The 18,975-nt window shown below is 39.5% G+C and overlaps 1 protein-coding gene across 1 annotated transcript in view; it reads right to left on the bottom strand.

The window, feature by feature from the left end:
* Positions 1–18,170, bottom strand: part of LOC124580515 (molybdenum cofactor biosynthesis protein 1-like) — a 68,399-nt gene extending 50,229 nt beyond the window's left edge. Inside the window, exons 1-3 of the mRNA XM_047131263.1 lie at positions 18,147–18,170; positions 18,009–18,046; positions 17,660–17,915 (exon numbers count right to left, since the gene is read on the bottom strand). Of these exons, the coding sequence (XP_046987219.1) occupies positions 17,660–17,915; positions 18,009–18,046; positions 18,147–18,170 (318 nt within the window). The remainder of the gene's footprint in view (positions 1–17,659; positions 17,916–18,008; positions 18,047–18,146) is intronic.
* Between the last annotated feature and the right edge of the window lie 805 nt (positions 18,171–18,975).

The raw sequence follows: 18,975 nt of genomic DNA on the forward strand, positions 1-18,975 counted from the left end.
GAGTGACATAAACGCCTATAACAAGGAAAACGGCACTTATCAGATCAAAGCAAAATAAGCGATTGATTCAAACCAGATGAAGCACATGAAAAAGGAAGGGTACCAGTATAAATACGGATGGAGCGCCTGACGCATAGCAAAGGCTACCTGGTAAAGCTTAACTGCTAAGCTTACGACTCGAACCAAACTACTGTAGCTGTATCGTCATTCATTCGACCTAAATTGTGTCTCATATTACAATGGACCGACTTTGTTTCGATTTGGAGGTGCGGCCTAAAACTTTTCTCTCCCCTTGAACTTCGAGTCTCAAATTTCAGGTGTGGCTTAGATTCGGGAATTTTTTTTTTTTTTCTTTCCTTTATTTCGAGTCTCATTTTTCAGGTTTGAGTGCGGCTTAGATTTGGGTAAATACGGTAGGTGGTATTTCAACTAATTCTGACTATGAAATAAAACAAAGTACAGCAGGGAGCTCTGACAAATCAAAGAGCAGCGATGAAGATTCTGATGAATAGTAAAGTATGAGTTAAAAAATAAGATGCTACTGAGATCGTAAATTTTTGTTGTGTTGATGAATCTGTTAACAAACATATTCAAAAATGCACTGAAACATTGGCACATGTAGTGTTGGGAGGTGATAAACTGTCATTACTGTTAGAGGAGCTACGTATTTCTTGCTGTTCTACTCCTAAATGACACTGTATCTGAAGGTATAGAATGAATCTTCACTGGCTAGAGAAATGGGTAACACAATTTTACAAGTCTCTGCTGTCATGTAATCTCTTCAGGGAAATCATGACTGTACTAAGATTCGGTTTGTGGTTGACAAGGTCAGAGTCATTAAGAAATGCAAGGCAGCTACCATGTCAGTCCTAGAAGAGAGAGACGTAGCAAACTGTCAAAGCATGTACAGTCCCGGTCCATATGTTTGTGGTGATGTACTAACCAAGTAATACTGTGTGTCAGGCAGCGCATTACTCAAGAACCATCATGGAAAAAGGTGGAGTGGTAATTTATGTAAAAAACAACATATTTTACAATGCATTAGATTTAAAGAGCCATTGTATAGAGCAACAAATTGAAGTATGTGGTGTTGAGATTACTGTAAATGACTTCACGGCTGTAGTGTTAGCACTGTATAGATCTCCCTCAGGGAATTTGAATGTATTTCTTAAGCACTTAGATTCTTTATTATCCATACTGTACTCAAAGTCCAAGAACTTGATAATTACTGGTGACTTTAATGTTGATTTCCTAAATGAGAGCAATAGTAAAGCTGATTTAGTACATTTAATGGAGTCTTATAATCTGATGACAATAGTAGATTTCCCAACTAGGGTTGCTGTTAACAGTAAAAGTCTGATAGATAATATATTTATAGATAAGTCTACATGGAATGAGATCACTGTACATCCAATCCTTGGCCTTTCTGATCATGGTGGTCACTTGCTTAGGCTCAATTACATCAGTGTGTGCAACAGTTCCAAGCATTCTTGGAAATCTTTTAGGATAATAAATGAACAGGGCCTTAAAAAATTCAGTGATAGCCTAAAAGAGATAGACTGGAGCCGAGTTGATAGGGAAACAGATGTAAACAAAAAGTACAATTCATTTTTAAATGAATTCATGTCTGTATTTGAGTCCATCTTTCCCAAAAAAAGTAGTTAGAAATAGTCATATAGGCAATGCCAAGAAGTCTTGGATCACTACAGGGATAACAACATCTTGTAGAACAAAAAGGATGTTATACAGTTCTCTCAGGACTTGTAATGATCCAAAGAAATGACAACACTACAAACTTTACTGTAGCATTCTCAAGAAGGTTATAAATAAATCTAAAAGTATGTGCATAAAATCAGAAATTGAAAGCTCAGAAAATAAAATTAAAACTATAAGGAATGTAATAAAGAGGGAAACTGGCAGGACAACAGGGAACATGTCTCAGGTAGAGATTAAAACAGGGGACACTATCATAAAGAAACCTGAGTTGGTTGCAGAAATATTTAATAACCACTTTTTGAGAGCAGCAGAGAAGACAAGCTGTAATGGTTCTATGGAAGAATCATTGTCCCTCCTACAGAAAGCTATTAGCAACAGAATCCCACAGTTATCCTTATCTCCATTTACTGTAAGCGAAGTCATAAGAGTAATTAGATCATTAAAAAACAAAAATTCTGCTGGTGTGGACAATATTTCTAGTAAAATACTGAAACACTGTTATAAATTTGTTAGTCCCGCCTTATGCAACATATACAATGCATCCCTACAAGATGGGATTGTCCCTGACAGACTTAAGTTGGCTGTAGTGATTCCTCTCTTTAAAAAAGGGGATAAAAGCATTGTTACAAACTATCGCCCAATATCCCTATTAACTACCTTCTCGAAAATTCTAGAAAAACTCATGCACAGGAGGATTGTAGACCATCGCAAATTCCATAGTATCTTAAGCAAAAATCAGTTTGGTTTTCGTGCCGGTCTTTGTACTGAACAGGCAATATTCTCTTTCAGCAACCAAGTTTTGGAAGCCATTAACAAAAAAATGTCTCCAGTGGGTATTTTTTGCGATCTTACGAAAGCCTTTGACTGTGTAAACCACCAAATTCTTTGGAAAAAGGCAGAATACTATGGTTTAGGTGGTACTGTTGGCTTGTGGCTACAATCATATCTACAGGATCAGAAGCAGACTGTAATGCTAAATGGCTCTTCTGGAGAAATTGCCTCGTCTGAATGGGGCATGATAACGTGTGGTGTGCCTCAAGGCTCCGTTTTGGGCCCACTGATTTTCCTCATCTTTATTAATGATCTTCCTCTTTGTTCTGAGACAAACAGCAAATTTACCCTGTTTGCCGATGATACCACAATTCTAATTGACGATTTGACTGATCATGATCTTGAAAAAACTACAACTACTGTTTTTAATGACATCTTAAATTGTTTCTCCTCAAATGGTCTCTCACTCAATGCAGATAAAACTCATTATATGAGGTTCCATACATCACAAAGTAATCCCAATGAAATTGACATAAAATGTAGAGATCAACCAATACAGAAAGTTGAAGAAACAAAATTCCTGGGTGCTTACATAGACAGTAAATGTAATTGGTCAGTTCACATTCTTCATCTATGTAAAAAACTTAGCTCGGCAACATTTTCACTACGGGTAATTTCTTCAGTGGCTGAAGTTGACACTATTAAGGTTGCCTACTTTCGCTACTTCCACTCATTGATGTCATATGCTATCATATTCTGGGGGAACCAACCGCTTGCAAAACAAGTTTTCACCATCCAAAAAAAAAGCAATCAGAATAACGTGTGGGGTTAATCAAAGACACTCTTGCAGGTATCCTAACAACTGCCTCACAGTATATTTTTTCCTTGCTGACCTTTGTGTGCAAAAATTATTCCATCTACCAAGACAACAGTAAATTCCATGGTTATAACACCAGAAACAAAAACAATCTACATTTAGAAATGAAACGTCTCACTCTGGTACAAAAAGGAGTTTACTACTCCAGCATTAAGCTGTTCAATGCTCTACCACTACATATCAAATGTGTTCATACAGAACTGCCAAAATTTAAACGAGTTCTCAAAGATTACCTGACAGAGAAATCTTATTATACTGTGGATGAATACCTGAAAGAAAATGTATACCATCACTAAACTTATTGTGTCTAGAAGTAGTTCAATTGATTTAATTGTGCATTTGGGAATTAGCTCACTTTTTGTAACAACAGATTGGCTGTACATGTATTTACTCTTGTAGGCCTAATATCTGATTTAACTTTGTGCTCTTGCCTTTAACCTTTATTTGAAACTCCTTTTTCTGTCAAATGGTTGTTATGTTATCTAGCTGATATTGTATCTGTTACCGTATTTATAGTATGTCTTACTTAAACTATGTACAATTTGCCATTGAATTGCCCTTGTATAGTTTAAATTGAAACCTGTACAATTTGACACGTTCCATATCCTTGTGATTGACTCACTAACTGGATCTATGGAACAAGAAATAAATAAATAAATAAATACTGAAGTGTGATCCAAGTCGCACAAATATGGCTTTAATAATAACCTCCGAACAATATGCCTCTAAGGACTCAACAAGACACAGAACACTGATGTGCACATTACAAACTAGAATCACACAGAGAGTCAGTCAGCACTGTTCCACACTAATATATGTGCGAGTCACCAGCAGATGGCACGGCAGGGACCGCACGGCACGCTTGGCTCCCAGAGACGGCCTCCAGCAGCCAGCCTGCAATGATCAGTCGGTGACCAATTTAAAGACGCATGTACGGCAACACCACTCTCGGTGCACTCACACTGACATGTACTAGTAGCACGATACAGCAGTGATGAGTAGTAGTACCCCTCCTGTCTTGTGCGCCTTTTATCTGGCTCTACAATTTACTTTCCTAGACCCACACAAATGCCTGATCCTCCTAATTCAATTTGCTCTGCAGACTATTTAAAACTTTTGAAGAAAAAGGAGCCACAATTGCACTTTGTGTGCCAGTTACTTTCCAATACATTGGCACCAGCTGATCTTATTTAAGAATACTCAACTTTCGTAGCCATACTTACAGCACATCCTTTGCTTCCTGGCCTAAATCCAAGTTAACTCCCAGCCCCCCCCCCCCCCACACACACACCCCTCTCTCCCCCCCTCGCAAATCAGCTAGTTGTGTGGTGTTATCTCACGTCACACCCTAGTCTATGAGTGCCCAGCTGTCTGGCACCTGACCCCCCTACCTGCACCCCTAGCTAGCCCACAGATGGCTCCCCACTCTCCCACGAGCCACTAAATGCTTCCCTCCAAACCCCTCCCATCTCTCTCCATCTCTCACATTGCCTCAACCCACCCCATCCTACCCCACTCTAAAGCCCCACCTCACTCCAGAACACTCACCATGGGCCAGTAAAGAGCTGGCAGTTGAGCGACCACAGCATAAGGAGACATGCATGCGCATGTGAGAGAGTGTGTGTGTGTGTGTGTGTGTGTGTGTGTGTGTGTGTGTGTGTGTGTGTGCGTGTGTGTGGGCGCGCGCACATGTTTTCCCTACAGCTAGAAAAAGAAAGTGCATTCTGGAAGCTCACCAAGTAACGTACCTTTTAGTTTGGAAGGTAGAAGACGAGGTACTGGTGGAAGTAAAGCTGTGAGGACGGGTCGTGAGTCGTGCAAGGATAGCTCAGCACTTGGCCACGAAAGGCAAAGGTCCCAAGTTTGACTCTTGGTCCGGCACACAGTTTTAATCTGCCAGGAAGTTTCATATCAGTGCACACTCCACTGCACGGTGAAAATCTCATTCTACATACCTTTTGTTCGTGTGCCTATCGATGAGACAGTGCTTCTGCCTTTTGGTGAGCCATCTCCTTTATTCCTAAATAATTCGTAATTTTCAACAGAAACTTTCTGTACCTTATTGTTGCATCCTACATTACAATATGCAATTTCCACAATATGTGGTCATCTGTGAATATAATGGGGGTAACAACTGTAGGAGACCAAAAACTGACTGCAGTAAGCAAGTTCAAGTTATTGTACGCTGCAGTAGTTACCCAGAGGTGAAGAGTTTCACAGAGAATAAGCTAGCATGGGCAACTCCATGAAACCAATCTTCAGATGGAAGATCACAACAATAAAAACATTTGATTCAGCATACAACAGGCTCCAAACAGCATACACAACCTGTATGCTCAGAAACACAGAAAATCATATTGGTTCCATCAGCAGGAAACTTCAGCCCGTAATTGTTATGGAACACTGCGGCGATTTTGTTCATTAATAAAACCCAAAACTGGGGAGTAATAAGAGAGTATTGTTGTAACTTCTTATCAACCTGGTTACCAAAATACATATTAAGAACACTGATAAAGTGTTATTTTGAAGGGGTCACTCCAAAGCGCCACGAAAGTATTTGAGCAATGTATAAAATTAGAGAATCAGTGCACAATATTGAAAGCCTATCTGCATTATCTATATCTGCATGACTAGTCTGTAATTCACAATTAATTGCTGGCAGAGGGTTCAAAGAACCACCCTCAACCTATTTATCTACCATTCCACTCCCCTACAGCATTTGAGGAAAACCAAACACTTCAATATTTCCGTACAAGCTCTGATTTCTCTTATTTTATTACAATGATCATTTCTCCCTATGTAAGAGGGCTCTAACAAAATATTTTCACATTCGGAGGAGAAAATTGATGATTGAAATTTTAAGAACCTGCTCCAGCAAAATGCTTTTGCTTTAATGACTGCCACCCCAATTCACATGCGATATCTGTGGCATGCACTTTCCTGTTTCCCAATAATACAAAATGAGCTGCCCTTCTTTGAACTTTTAAATGATGTCCTTTGTCAGTCCTATCTGGTAAGGATCTCACACCATGCAGAATACTCCAAAAGAGGACAGACAAGTATAGTTGTAGATAGTCTCTTTAGTAATCCTAATCTTCTAAATGTTTTACTATTAAATCACAGTCCTTTGTTTGCTTTCCCACCGCGTTATCTATGTGAGCATTCCAATTTAAGTTATTTGTAAATGTAATTCCTAAGTATTCAATAGACTTCACAGCCTTTAGACCTGCGTGAATTATCATGTAACCAAAATTTAGTAGATGCCTTCTACTACTCATGCGGATGACATAACAATTTTTATTATTTAAGGTCAGTTACCACTTTTTGCATCATATGGATAGGTAGCCTAAATCATTTTGCAGTTTGTTTTGATCATCTGATCACTTTACAAGACAGTAAATGATATGCAAGACTGTAAATGATAGCATCATCTAAGAGGACTGCTCAGATTCTTTCTTAAATTGTTAATGTAGATCGGCAACAGCAGGTGGTCTATAACACTTCCTTGAGGAATGTCAGATATCACTTTTGTTTTACTTGACGATTTTCCATCAATTACTATAAACTGTGACCTTTCTGACAGGAAACCACACATCCAGTTGCACAACAGAGACAATACACCATAGGCACACAATATGATTAGAAAATACTTGTGAGGAACTGTTTCAAAAAGTCTTCTGGAAATCTACAAATATGGAATCAATTTGAGAGCCCCAGTCGGCAGTACTTATTACTTTGCGTGACTAAAGAGCTAGCTGTGTTTTAAAAGGTCAATATTTCTGAATCTATCTTGGCTATTTATCAATGAATCATTATCTTTGAGATAATTCATAATATTCAAACACAATATATGTTCCAAAATCCTAATGCAAATCAACATTAGTGATATGAGTCTGTTATTTAGCAGATTACTCCTCTTTTCTTTCTTGAGCATTGGTGTGACCTGAGCAACTTTTCAGTCTCTAGGTATGGATCTTTATCAAATGAGTGGCTATATGTTGTTGTTGTGGTCTTCAGTCCTGAGACTGGTTTGATGCAGCTCTCCATGCTACTCTATCCAGTGCAAGCTTCTTCATCTCCCAGTACCTACTGCAACCTACATCCTTCTGAATCTGCTTAGTGTATTCATCTCTTGGTCTCCCCCTACTATTTTTACCCTCCACGCTGCCCTCCAATACTAAATTGGTGATCCCTTGATGCCTCAGAACATGTCCTACCAACCGATCCCTTCTTCTGGTCAAGTTGTGCCACAAACTTCTTTTCTCCCCAATCCTATTCAATACTTCCTCATTAGTTATGTGATCTACCCATCTAATCTTTAGCATTCTTCTGTAGCACCACATTTCGAAAGCTTCTATTCTCTTCTTGTCCAAACTATTTACCATCCATGTTTCACTTCCATACATGGCTACACTCCATACAAATACTTTCAGAAATGACTTCCTGACACTTACATCTATGCTCGATGTTAACAAATTTCTCTTCTTCAGAAACGCTTTCCTTGCCATTGCCAGTCTACATTTTATATCCTCTCTACTTCAACCAACATCAGTTATTTTGCTCCCCAAATAGCAAAACTCCTTTACTACTTTAAGTGTCTCATTTCCTAACCTAATTCCCTCAGCATCACCTTACTTCATTCGACTACATTCCATTACACTCGTTTTGCTTTTGTTGATGTTCATCTTATATCCTCCCTTCAAGACACCATCCATTCCGTTCAACTGCTCTTCCAAGTCCTTTGCTGTCTCTGACAGAATTACAATGTCATCGGCGAACCTCAACGTTTTTATTTCTTCTCCATGGATTTTAATACCTACTCCGAATTTTTCTTTTATTTCTTTTACTGCTTGCTCAATATACAGATTGAATATCATCGGGGAGAGGCTATAACCCTGTCTTACTCCCTTCCCAACCACTGCTTCCCTTTCATGTCCCTCGACTCTTATAACTGCCATCTGGTTTCTGTACAAATTGTAAATAGCCTTTCGCTCCCTGTATTTTACCCCTGCCACCCTTAGAATTTGAAAGAGAGTATTCCAGTCAACATTGTTAAAAGATTTCCCTAAGTCTACAAATGCTAGAAACGTAGGTTTGCCTTTCCTTAATCTTTCTTCCAAGATAAGTCGTAAGGTCAGTAATGCCTCACATGTTCCAGTATTTCTACGGAATCCAAACTGATCTTCCCTGAGGTCGGCTTCTACTAGTTTTTCCATTCGTCTGTAAAGAATTCGTGTTAGTATTTTGCAGCTGTGGCTTATTCAACTGATTGTTCGGTAATTTTCACATCTGTCAACACCTGCTTTCTTTGGGATTGGAATTATTATATTCTTCTTGAAGTCTGATGGTATTTCGCCTGTTTCATACATCTTGCTCACCAGATGGTAGAGTTTTGTCTGGACTGGCTCTCCCAAGGCCGTCAGTAGTTCCAATGGAATGTTGTCTACTCCAGGGGCCTTGTTTCGACTCAGGTCTTTCAGTGCTCTGTCAAACTCTTCACGCAGTATTGTATCTCCCATTTCATCTTCATCTACATCCTCTTCCATTTCCATAATATTGTCCTCAAGTGTATCGCCCTTGTATAGACCCTCTATATACTCCTTCCACCTTTCTGCTTTCCCTTCTTTGCTTAGAACTGGGTTTCCATCTGAGCTCTTGATGTTCATGCAAGTGGTTCTCTTATCTCCAAAGGTCTCTCTAATTTTCCTGTAGGCAGTACCTATCTTACCCCTAGTGAGATAAGCCTCTACATCCCTACATTTGTACTCTAGCCCTCCCTGCTTAGCCATTTTGCACTTCCTGTCGATCTCATTTTTGAGACATTTGTATTCCTTTTTGCCTGCTTCATTTACTGCATTTTTATATTTTCTCCTTTCATCAATTAAATTCAATATTTCTTCTGTTACCCAAGGATTTCTACTAGCCCTCGTCTTTTTACCTACTTGATCCTCTGCTGCCTTCACTACTTCATCCATCAAAGCTACCCATTATTCTTCTACTGCATTTCTTTCCCCCATTCCTGTCAATTGTTCCCTTATGCTCTCCCTGAAGCTCTGTACAACCTCTGATTCTTTCAGTTTATCCAGGTCCCATCTCCTTAAATTCCCACCTTTTTGCAGTTTCTTCAGTTTTAATCTACAGGTCATAACCAATAGATTGTGGTCAGAGTCCACATCTGCCCCTGGAAATGTCTTACAATTTAAAACCTGGTTCCTAAATCTCTGTCTTACCATTATATAATCTATCTGATACCTTTTAGAATCTCCAGGGCTATATATGATTTCTAATGGAGCTATTGTATCAGCATTCTCTGAAAGAAACATAAATGGTTTATGACACTGAGGAGAGCTACTACTAAGTTACTCACAGTTGCAGTTGTTCTTGATTTGAATACTGCAATAATAACTTTGTTGTCTTTGGTGAAGAAATTTCAGAAATCCGTGTTTAGTAACCCTGCTTTAGTAGCACTGTCATCAGTAATACTACCACAGCTATTGCGCAGTGAAGGTATTGGTTGTGTCTTGCCATTGGTGTACTACACATGCAACCAGAACCTCTTTGGATTTTCTTCCAGATTTCAAAACGAAGTTTCACTATGGGAACTATTAAACACATCTTGCACTGAAACCCACCCTAAGTTTCGAGCTTCAGTAAAACATCGCTAATCTTGGAGATTTTGCATTCTTTTAAATTTTGACATGCTTTTTTTCATTGCTTCTGCAGCTGAGTTTTGACATATTTTGTGCACCACCCTTTTAATTTATTTGGTATCCTTTCAATTTATTTGGTATATATCTCTTAATTGTTGTCGATACTATTTCTCTGAATTTAAGCCATGTCTGGTCTACACTTACAAAGTCAGGCTTGAAGGAGTAGAGACTAAGTAGAGACCGTCTCCTTGGAAGGCATTAAGTTAATTTTTATATGCTTTCTCATTAAATGCCCTATTGTGTAGGGCTGAAAATTAATAGGGATAAGGTAAACAGAATGTGCAAAGTAAGTGGAAATTACTCGTCTCTTCCCCGATTACAGTGCAATAGAAGATAATACAAGATGTTGACAGATTGCCATATCTCGGTAGCTTTATATGTAATAATGAGGTCACAGATGCAGAAATCACCAGCAGAACTGGAAAATCAGTCCATATGGCAATTAGGTCTGTAATATGCCAACAAAGCTTTGACTACACTCCTTTATCGTTTATATGTGTGAGACTTGGAAAATGTCAGTAAAATCAGCACACAGTCTCCATGTTTTTCACCAACAATGCTAGAGATGAATTCTGAAGATGTTAACCCAACCAAGTTACAAACGATGAAGTGCTGAGAATAAGAGGTCTACACAGCCTGCACAAAATTATTGTTGAAAGAAGACTGAGGATTGCAGGTTATGTTCTACGCATGTAAGGTGGAAGAATCCCAAAATCAACACTGTTGTTGAAATCAATGGACAGATACAGATGTACAGGAAGACCTTTTAACACCTGGAACTTTTGCAATGAATCTTCAATCCATGGACACAAACTTGGAGGAAGGTGAGAACTTGGCAGCTGATCAAGTCAACTAGTGGAAACCAGTTCCTTGTATGGTACACAGCAAATCTGAGTAAGTTAGTAAGTAAGTAAGTAAGTAAAGTACAACTGGGGATTTTGCAAAACTGTTGGATGATCGATATTATTGTCTAGATTTGACACTGTTGGACTTCTACCTTTTCCTTGATGTGTATTCTTCAAATTGTGAGTTTTACGAGAAAGCTGATAGATACTTACCAATCAACCTTCCCTGACACGAACTGACATTGTCTCTTTATAAATTCTACTGTGCTAACAATTATCTAGCGGCTACACGGGTAGCAGGGGTTGTGTGGCGTGGGCTGGGCGGTTTTTTAGGTTAGATGGCCTTGGGCAAGTACAGAAAGGGCAACAGCCTCAACGGGTGCGGGGCAAAGTCAGGACATGCGGGGACCGAGCAGCAATCGGTATCGTAATTGTCAACTGTCGAAGCTGCGTTGGTAAAGTACCGGAACTTCAAGCGCTGATAGAAGGCACCGAAGCTGAAATCGTTATAGGTACAGAAAGCTGGCTTAAGCCAGAGATAGATTCTGCCGAAATTTTTACAAAGGTACAGACGGTGTTTAGAAAGGATAGATTGCATGCAACCGGTGGTGGAGTGTTCATCGCTGTTAGTAGTAGTTTATCCTGTAGTGAAGTAGAAGTGCATAGTTCCTGTGAATTATTATGGGTGGAGGTTACACTAAACAACCGAACTAGGTTAATAATTGGCTCCTTTTACCGACCTCCCGACTCAGCAGCATTAGTGGCAGAACAACTGAGAGAAAATTTGGAATACATTTCACATAAATTTTCTCAGCATGTTATAGTCTTAGGTGGAGATTTCAATTTACCAGATATAGACTGGGACACTCAGATGTTTAGCACGGGTGGTAGGGACAGAGCATCGAGTGACATTATACTGAGTGCACTATCCGAAAATTACCTCGAGCAATTAAACAGAGAACCGACTCGTGGAGATAACATATTGGACCTACTGATAACAAACAGACCCGAACTTTTCGACTCTGTATGTACAGAACAGGGAATCAGTGATCATAAGGCCGTTGCAGCATCCCTGAATATGGAAGTTAATAGGAATATAAAAAAAGGGAGGAAGGTTTATCTGTTTATCAAGAGTAATAGAAGGCAGATTTCAGACTACCTAACAGATCAAAACGAAAATTTCTGTTCCGACGCTGACAATGTTGAGTGTTTATGGAAAAAGTTCAAGGCAATCGTAAAATGCGTTTTAGACAGGTACGTGCCGAGTAAAACTGTGAGGGACGGGAAAAACCCACCGTGGTACAACAACAAAGTTAGGAAACTACTGCGAAAGCAAAGAGAGCTTCACTCCAAGTTTAAACGCAGCCAAAACCTCTCAGACAAACAGAAGCTAAACGATGTCAAAGTTAGCGTAAGGAGGGCTATGCGTGAAGCGTTCATTGAATTCGAAAGTAAAATTCTATGTACCGACTTGACAGAAAATCCTAGGAAGTTCTGGTCTTACGTTAAATCAGTAAGTGGCTCGAAACAGCATATCCAGACACTACGGGATGATGATGGCATTGAAACAGAGGATGACACGCGTAAAGCTGAAATACTAAACACCTTCTTCCAAAGCTGTTTCACAGAGGAAGACCGCACTGCAGTTCCTTCTCTAAATCCTCGCACAAACGAAAAAATGGCTGACATCGAAATAAGTGTCCAAGGAATAGAAAAGCAACTGGAATCACTCAATAGAGGAAAGTCCACTGGACCTGACGGGATACCAATTCGATTCTACACAGAGTACGCGAAAGAACTTGCCCCCCTTCTAACAGCCGTGTACCGCAAGTCTCTAGAGGAACGGAGGGTTCCAAATGATTGGAAAAGAGCACAGATAGTCCCAGTCTTCAAGAAGGGTCGTCGAGCAGATGCGCAAAACTATAGACCTATATCTCTTACGTCGATCTCTTGTAGAATTTTAGAACATGTTTTTTGCTCGCGTATCATGTCATTTCTGGAAACCCAGAATCTACTATGTAGGAATCAACATGGATTCCGGAAACAGCGATCGTGTGAGACCCAACTCGCCTTATTTGTTCATGAGACCCAGAAAATATTAGATACAGGCTCCCAGGTAGATGCTATTTTTCTTGACTTCCGGAAGGCGTTCGATACAGTTCCGCACTGTCGCCTGATAAGCAAAGTAAGAGCCTACGGAATATCAGACCAGCTGTGTGGCTGGATTGAGGAGTTTTTGGCAAACAGAACACAGCATGTTGTTATCAATGGAGAGACGTCTACAGACGTTAAAGTAACCTCTGGCGTGCCACAGGGGAGTGTTATGGGACCATTGCTTTTCACAATATATATAAATGACTTAGTAGATAGTGTCGGAAGTTCCATGCGGCTTTTCGCGGATGATGCTGTAGTATACAGAGAAGTTGCTGCATTAGAAAATTGTAGCGAAATACAGGAAGATCTGCAGCGGATAGGCACTTGGTGCAGGGAGTGGCAACTGACCCTTAACATAGACAAATGTAATGTATTGCGAATACATAGAAAGAAGGATCCTTTATTGTATGATTATATGATAGCGGAACAAACACTGGTAGCAGTTACTTCAGTAAAATATCTGGGAGTATGCGTACGGAACGATTTGAAGTGGAATGATCATATAAAACTAATTGTTGGTAAGGCGGGTACCAGGTTGAGATTCATTGGGAGAGTGCTTAGAAAATGTAGTCCATCAACAAAGGAGGTGGCTTACAAAACACTCGTTCGACCTATACTTGAGTATTGCTCATCAGTGTGGGATCCGTACCAGGTCGGGTTGACGGAGGAGATAGAGAAGATCCAAAGAAGAGCGGCGCGTTTCGTCACTGGGTTATTTGGTAACCGTGATAGCGTTACGGAGATGTTTAATAAACTCAAGTGGCAGACTCTGCAAGAGAGGCGCTCTGCATCGCGGTGTAGCTTGCTCGCCAGGTTTCGAGAGGATGCGTTTCTGGATGAGGTATCGAATATATTGCTTCCCCCTACTTATACTTCCCGAGGAGATCACGAATGTAAAATTAGAGAGATTAGAGCGCGTACGGAGGCTTTCAGACAGTCGTTCTTCCCGCGAACCATACGCGACTGGAACAGGAAAGGGAGGTAATGACAGTGGCACGTAAGGTGCCCTCCGCCACACACCGTTGGGTGGCTTGCGGAGTATCAATGTAGATGTAGATGTAGATGTAGATCTACTGAGAATCCTCGACTAGGTCTCCGCAGCTCAAATGAGCCAGTTTCTTTTAAATTTCTGTCTTTGGCTATAATTGTCTTCCAAGTATGGTGACACAACATCCTGTCATGAAACTTTTGCCTTTACACTTGTTTACTTTTCTGGACACTGCCTTTTTCTGCACTGTGCACTAAATACACTATGTGAGTAATGTCCAATCTCCAACAACCAATCGTGAACTGTAAACAGCTGTAAACTCTACCAGGGCACATAACAAACAATTAACATTTGTGTTTTAGTGTTCTAGGCTGTGAGGTCATCAGCGGACAAATAATTTAGTACCTATTCCTGGACAGCCAGAGTGGCCATGTGGTTCTAGGCGCTACAGTCTGGAACCGAATGACCGCTACGTTCGCAGGTTCTAATCCTGCCTCGGGCATGGATGTGTGTGATGTCCTTAGGTTAGTTAGGTTTAATTAGTTCTAAGTTCTAGGCGACTGATGACCTCAGAAGTTAAGTCGCATAGTGCTCAGAGCCATTTGAACCTATTCCTGACGTGCTGTTGTTTGGAACAACAACTGACATGATCCAAAATATTACTTTCTTTTATTATAGCTTCACTTTTATTTTGTCTAATGATTACTAATTTCAGTATCAAATTCCATCATCAAGCCACTATATGATCAGAAAGCATAGTGTATCGTTAAAATATTGTTTAATAAACAGATTACCATTATATCATCATTCCTTAAAGTAATGTCCAAAGTGGAAGGACAGATGATTAATTTTGAGTATATACTAAAGTCAGAGTACTGAACCGGATATGAAAGAAGGAAAACCAGAAGGGCAGTGAGAGACGGGTGCCTTCTATCACCTTACTTCCTTAATATGTTCATCAAGGAAGTAATAACAACAACAAAGAAAAGATGACCAGAATCAAAAGGTAATTTCTGGAATACGCCATGGAAATGTGATAGGACCATTACATTTACAATGTATATAAATGATCCAGTAGAAAGTGTCAGAGGCTCCTTAATATTGTTCACAGGTACTACACTTGTCCATCAGAAAGTAGCAATAACAGAAGACAGTATCAATTTGCACAATGACCTGCAGAGGATTGGTGAATGATGTAGGCTCTGGCAGTTGACCCTGCACATAAATAAATGTAACATATCACACACACACACACACACACACACACACACACACACACACACACACACAGGAAAAGAAATCCAATACTGTACAACTACACTATTAATGACAAATTGCTGGAAACAGAATCTACCATAAAATATCTAGAAGTAACTATCCAGAGCAACCTTAAAGTGGAATGACCACATAAAACAGCAATAGAAAAGCAGATGCCAGACTAAGATTCACAGGAAGAATCTTAAGTGAATGTAAATTACCCCTGTGTCCTTACCCAGTAAGACTGACAGAAGAGAGAAAGAAGATCCAATGAAGTGCGGAGTGTTTTGTCACAGGATCATTTAGTCGCTGTGAGATCATTACAGAGATGCTCAGCAACTCCAGTGGTAGATGCCATAAGAGAGCAGTTGTGCATCACGGAAAGATTTACTACCCAAATTTCGAGAGAGTAGTTTCCGAGAAGAGTCTGACAACATAATAGTTTCTCTCATATACAATTCACGAAATGATCACGAGAAGAAAATTTGAGAAGTTAGAGATAATACAGAAGTGTACTGACAGTCATTCTTCCCAAGCACTGTTCACAAGTGGAACAAGGCAGAGGGGATCAGTTGGTGGCATGAGACGTACCCCCTGCCACACACAGTTAGGTGGTTTTTGGAGCATGATGTCGATATGGAAACTTAATTTCATGCATATACACTGCAGATTGATGACATCACAATAGTAAATCAGAGTAGGAACTAAATAAAATGTTTCAGGCCTTAAATCAAGAAGTGGTAAAACTAAAGCTAAAAATGAATACAAAGAAGACAAAAGTTATGGCTACAGACAAGAAAGGAGGAGGAGGTAGGACTGACACAAGAACAGGCAATGAGCAACTCAAGAAAGGAACTGAAATTCAATATCTCAGTAGCATTTTGCAAGAAAACAATCAATATTTCAAGGCATTCAAGAAAAGAATAGCACAGGTGAAGAGTTCCTTCCAAAATAAGAAGAAGCTGCAACTGAATAAACATATCAGCTTCCACATTAAGAAAATATTTGTAAAGACCTTTGTGTGGAGTGTTCTGACACACAGATGCAAAATCTGTACATTAGAATAGCCAAAGGAAGCTCGCCTCAGACCTGCTGAAATGTGGTTCTGGAGGAGAAGTACAAGAACTATCTGCATTGACAGAAAAATTAAAGGAAATAGGAGAGAAGAAAGAACCACTGAAAGTTATAGGCCAGGGCAAAGCAAAATACACTGGACACTAAACTGGAGACGATAATCTTTTAAAAAACATTTCTGAAGGCAAGATCGTAGGTAAGAAAACAAGGGGATGACTGAGAACATCCTACTTAAACAATATGATCAATGAATGGGATTTTCTTCACACATGGAGATGAAGACAACTGCTGAAGAGAGGAAGCTGTGGCTGCAGAGACAAGGTTTAACCTTTTGGAAGAGTAAGGACAAACTAATACAAAATATGATTCTGCATGGTAGCTACATATGGAATAAATGACAACTTCTTGTGTGCAGTCATCAAGTCACTTACCTCAGTAGGTGTCTTATCTACTAAAAGTAAAGGTCACTGTTGTGCTTTCAATAGATGTGAACTGCACCCTGAAAATGGTATGTCTAGTTTGCAGTTGTACAGAAGCTTTTTATTTTGCAAAATGGTTCAAATGGCTCTAAGCACTATGGGACTTAACATCTGAGGTCATCAGTCCCCCAGACTTAGAACTACTTAAACCTAACTAACCTAAGGACATCCCTGCCTGAGGCAGGATTCGAACCCGCGACCATAGCAGCAGCACGGTTCTGGACTGAAGTGCCTAGAACCGCTCGGCCACAGTGGTCAGCTTTTATTTTGCACAGAAATGTTTGATAATAAGATGAACTGATGCTGGCACTTGCTACTGAAACCAGTAGTACTTAGACACAACAAAAATGTGACTACAGAATTAAGAATAATTTTTCCAAACAATCGAGTATTTTTACCAAAACAACACCACAATAGTGGAAACTTATTTTAAACTAAAGACACAAAAGAAAAAAAGAGAAACTGTAAAGATCTTGAGTCTCATAAGACTCTCTTGGGAGGAAAATATAAGATTTTTAATTGGTAAACTTGCAAGGCATCCTTTTTATGTTGTATAAACTACGAAACTGTTAGCATCGTCAGCTAAAATTTACTTCTTCTGTCTTAATATACCTTCCTTCACTTACAGCTGCAGTGTGGAGACAGCGGTGAGGGTGGGAGCGGGGATGGGGGCGAGGGTGTGGGCATACTGCTTTAAAATGGTGATTCTTGTATTGATATTCTTAACAACAGATTTATATCTTTTGTTTATGAAAGTCTGCATGCGATGACAGCTGCACTAGTAATACCTTCACAGGGTCGTATTCAAGTTGCAAGGCTAGATCTATGCCAACCATGACACGCTCCCAGCCTTTCCTCCTCGTGATCTGGTTGTAGCGTTGGGACTGCAGGGTGTCTAAGCTGATGTTCAGACCGTCAAGCCCTGCCCTCTGCAAGGCAACCAGCTGTCTTGTCAACATGAGGCCATCGGTTGTCATTAAGACACTTTCGAGATCTTTTATTTCCTTCAAAGCACCCGTGAAACAGCAAATTATTCTAAAGAAACTGAAACAAATAATTTGTAACATTGCTGCTGCATATGAAACAAAACTCCAGTTGATAAATTGAAAATACAAATTCCTCAAAAGTTAACTGTACATTTGCCCTAATACAAAGAGATAAGAAGGGTTAATAAACTGAATTGAAGAATGCAAGTTAAGATAGCAATGAAAAAATAATTAGAGGCATAAGATCACCTACTGCAACAGGGAAATGGGAATCAATATGAACCATTACCCAGCTACTGTCAACTGATTCCATGTCTCCATGCACACTGTATAAACCACTGTGGGTTTGTCCGACAAAGTACATTGTTGTACCACACATTATGGTTTTTCCCCATTCAATGCTCATGTGGAGTGTGGGAAGAATGATTCTTTAAATGGTTCTGTGCATGCTGTAATTAATCTTGCCTTCATGGTCCCTATAGGAGTGATACATATGCGGTTATTGTATAATCCCTAAATACCTCACTTAATACAGGTTCCTGAAATTTCATAAGTTAGGTTTTGTCATATATTTGGCGTCTATCTTCACTTGTCTGGCATTTCCAATTTTTAGTAGCTTCTTGATGCTCTCCCATGCATCAAATAAATCTATGATCAATCATGCTACACTATTTTGTATACATTCAATGTCTGCCATTAGCCTTATTTGTTATGGGTCATACTTAAGCAATATTCTAGAATGGGCCACACAAGTATTTTGTAAGCAATGTCCTCTATAGACTGATTGCATTTTCCAGTATCTTACCAATGAATTGAAGTCTGCATTCTGCTTTGCCTACAAGTGAGTCTATGTCACCATTTCATTTCATCCAGATATTTGTATGAGTTGACCAATTAAAACTGTGATTATTTGATAATGTAGTCATACAATACTGTCTTTTTTTGTTTTGTGATGTGCTCCAATTTACATTTCTGAAAACTTAAACTCAGTTGCCTATCTTTGGACCAAATTGAAATGTTATGATCTGACTCAAATTTGTGCAGATTTTTTTCAGGCAATAATTCATTATCATCCAGGAAAAGTATGAGGTTCCTTATAATATCGTCTTCCAGAACAT

Source organism: Schistocerca americana, unplaced genomic scaffold (assembly GCF_021461395.2).
Source record: "Schistocerca americana isolate TAMUIC-IGC-003095 unplaced genomic scaffold, iqSchAmer2.1 HiC_scaffold_33, whole genome shotgun sequence".
In the NCBI taxonomy this organism is placed as follows: Eukaryota; Metazoa; Arthropoda; class Insecta; order Orthoptera; family Acrididae; genus Schistocerca; species Schistocerca americana.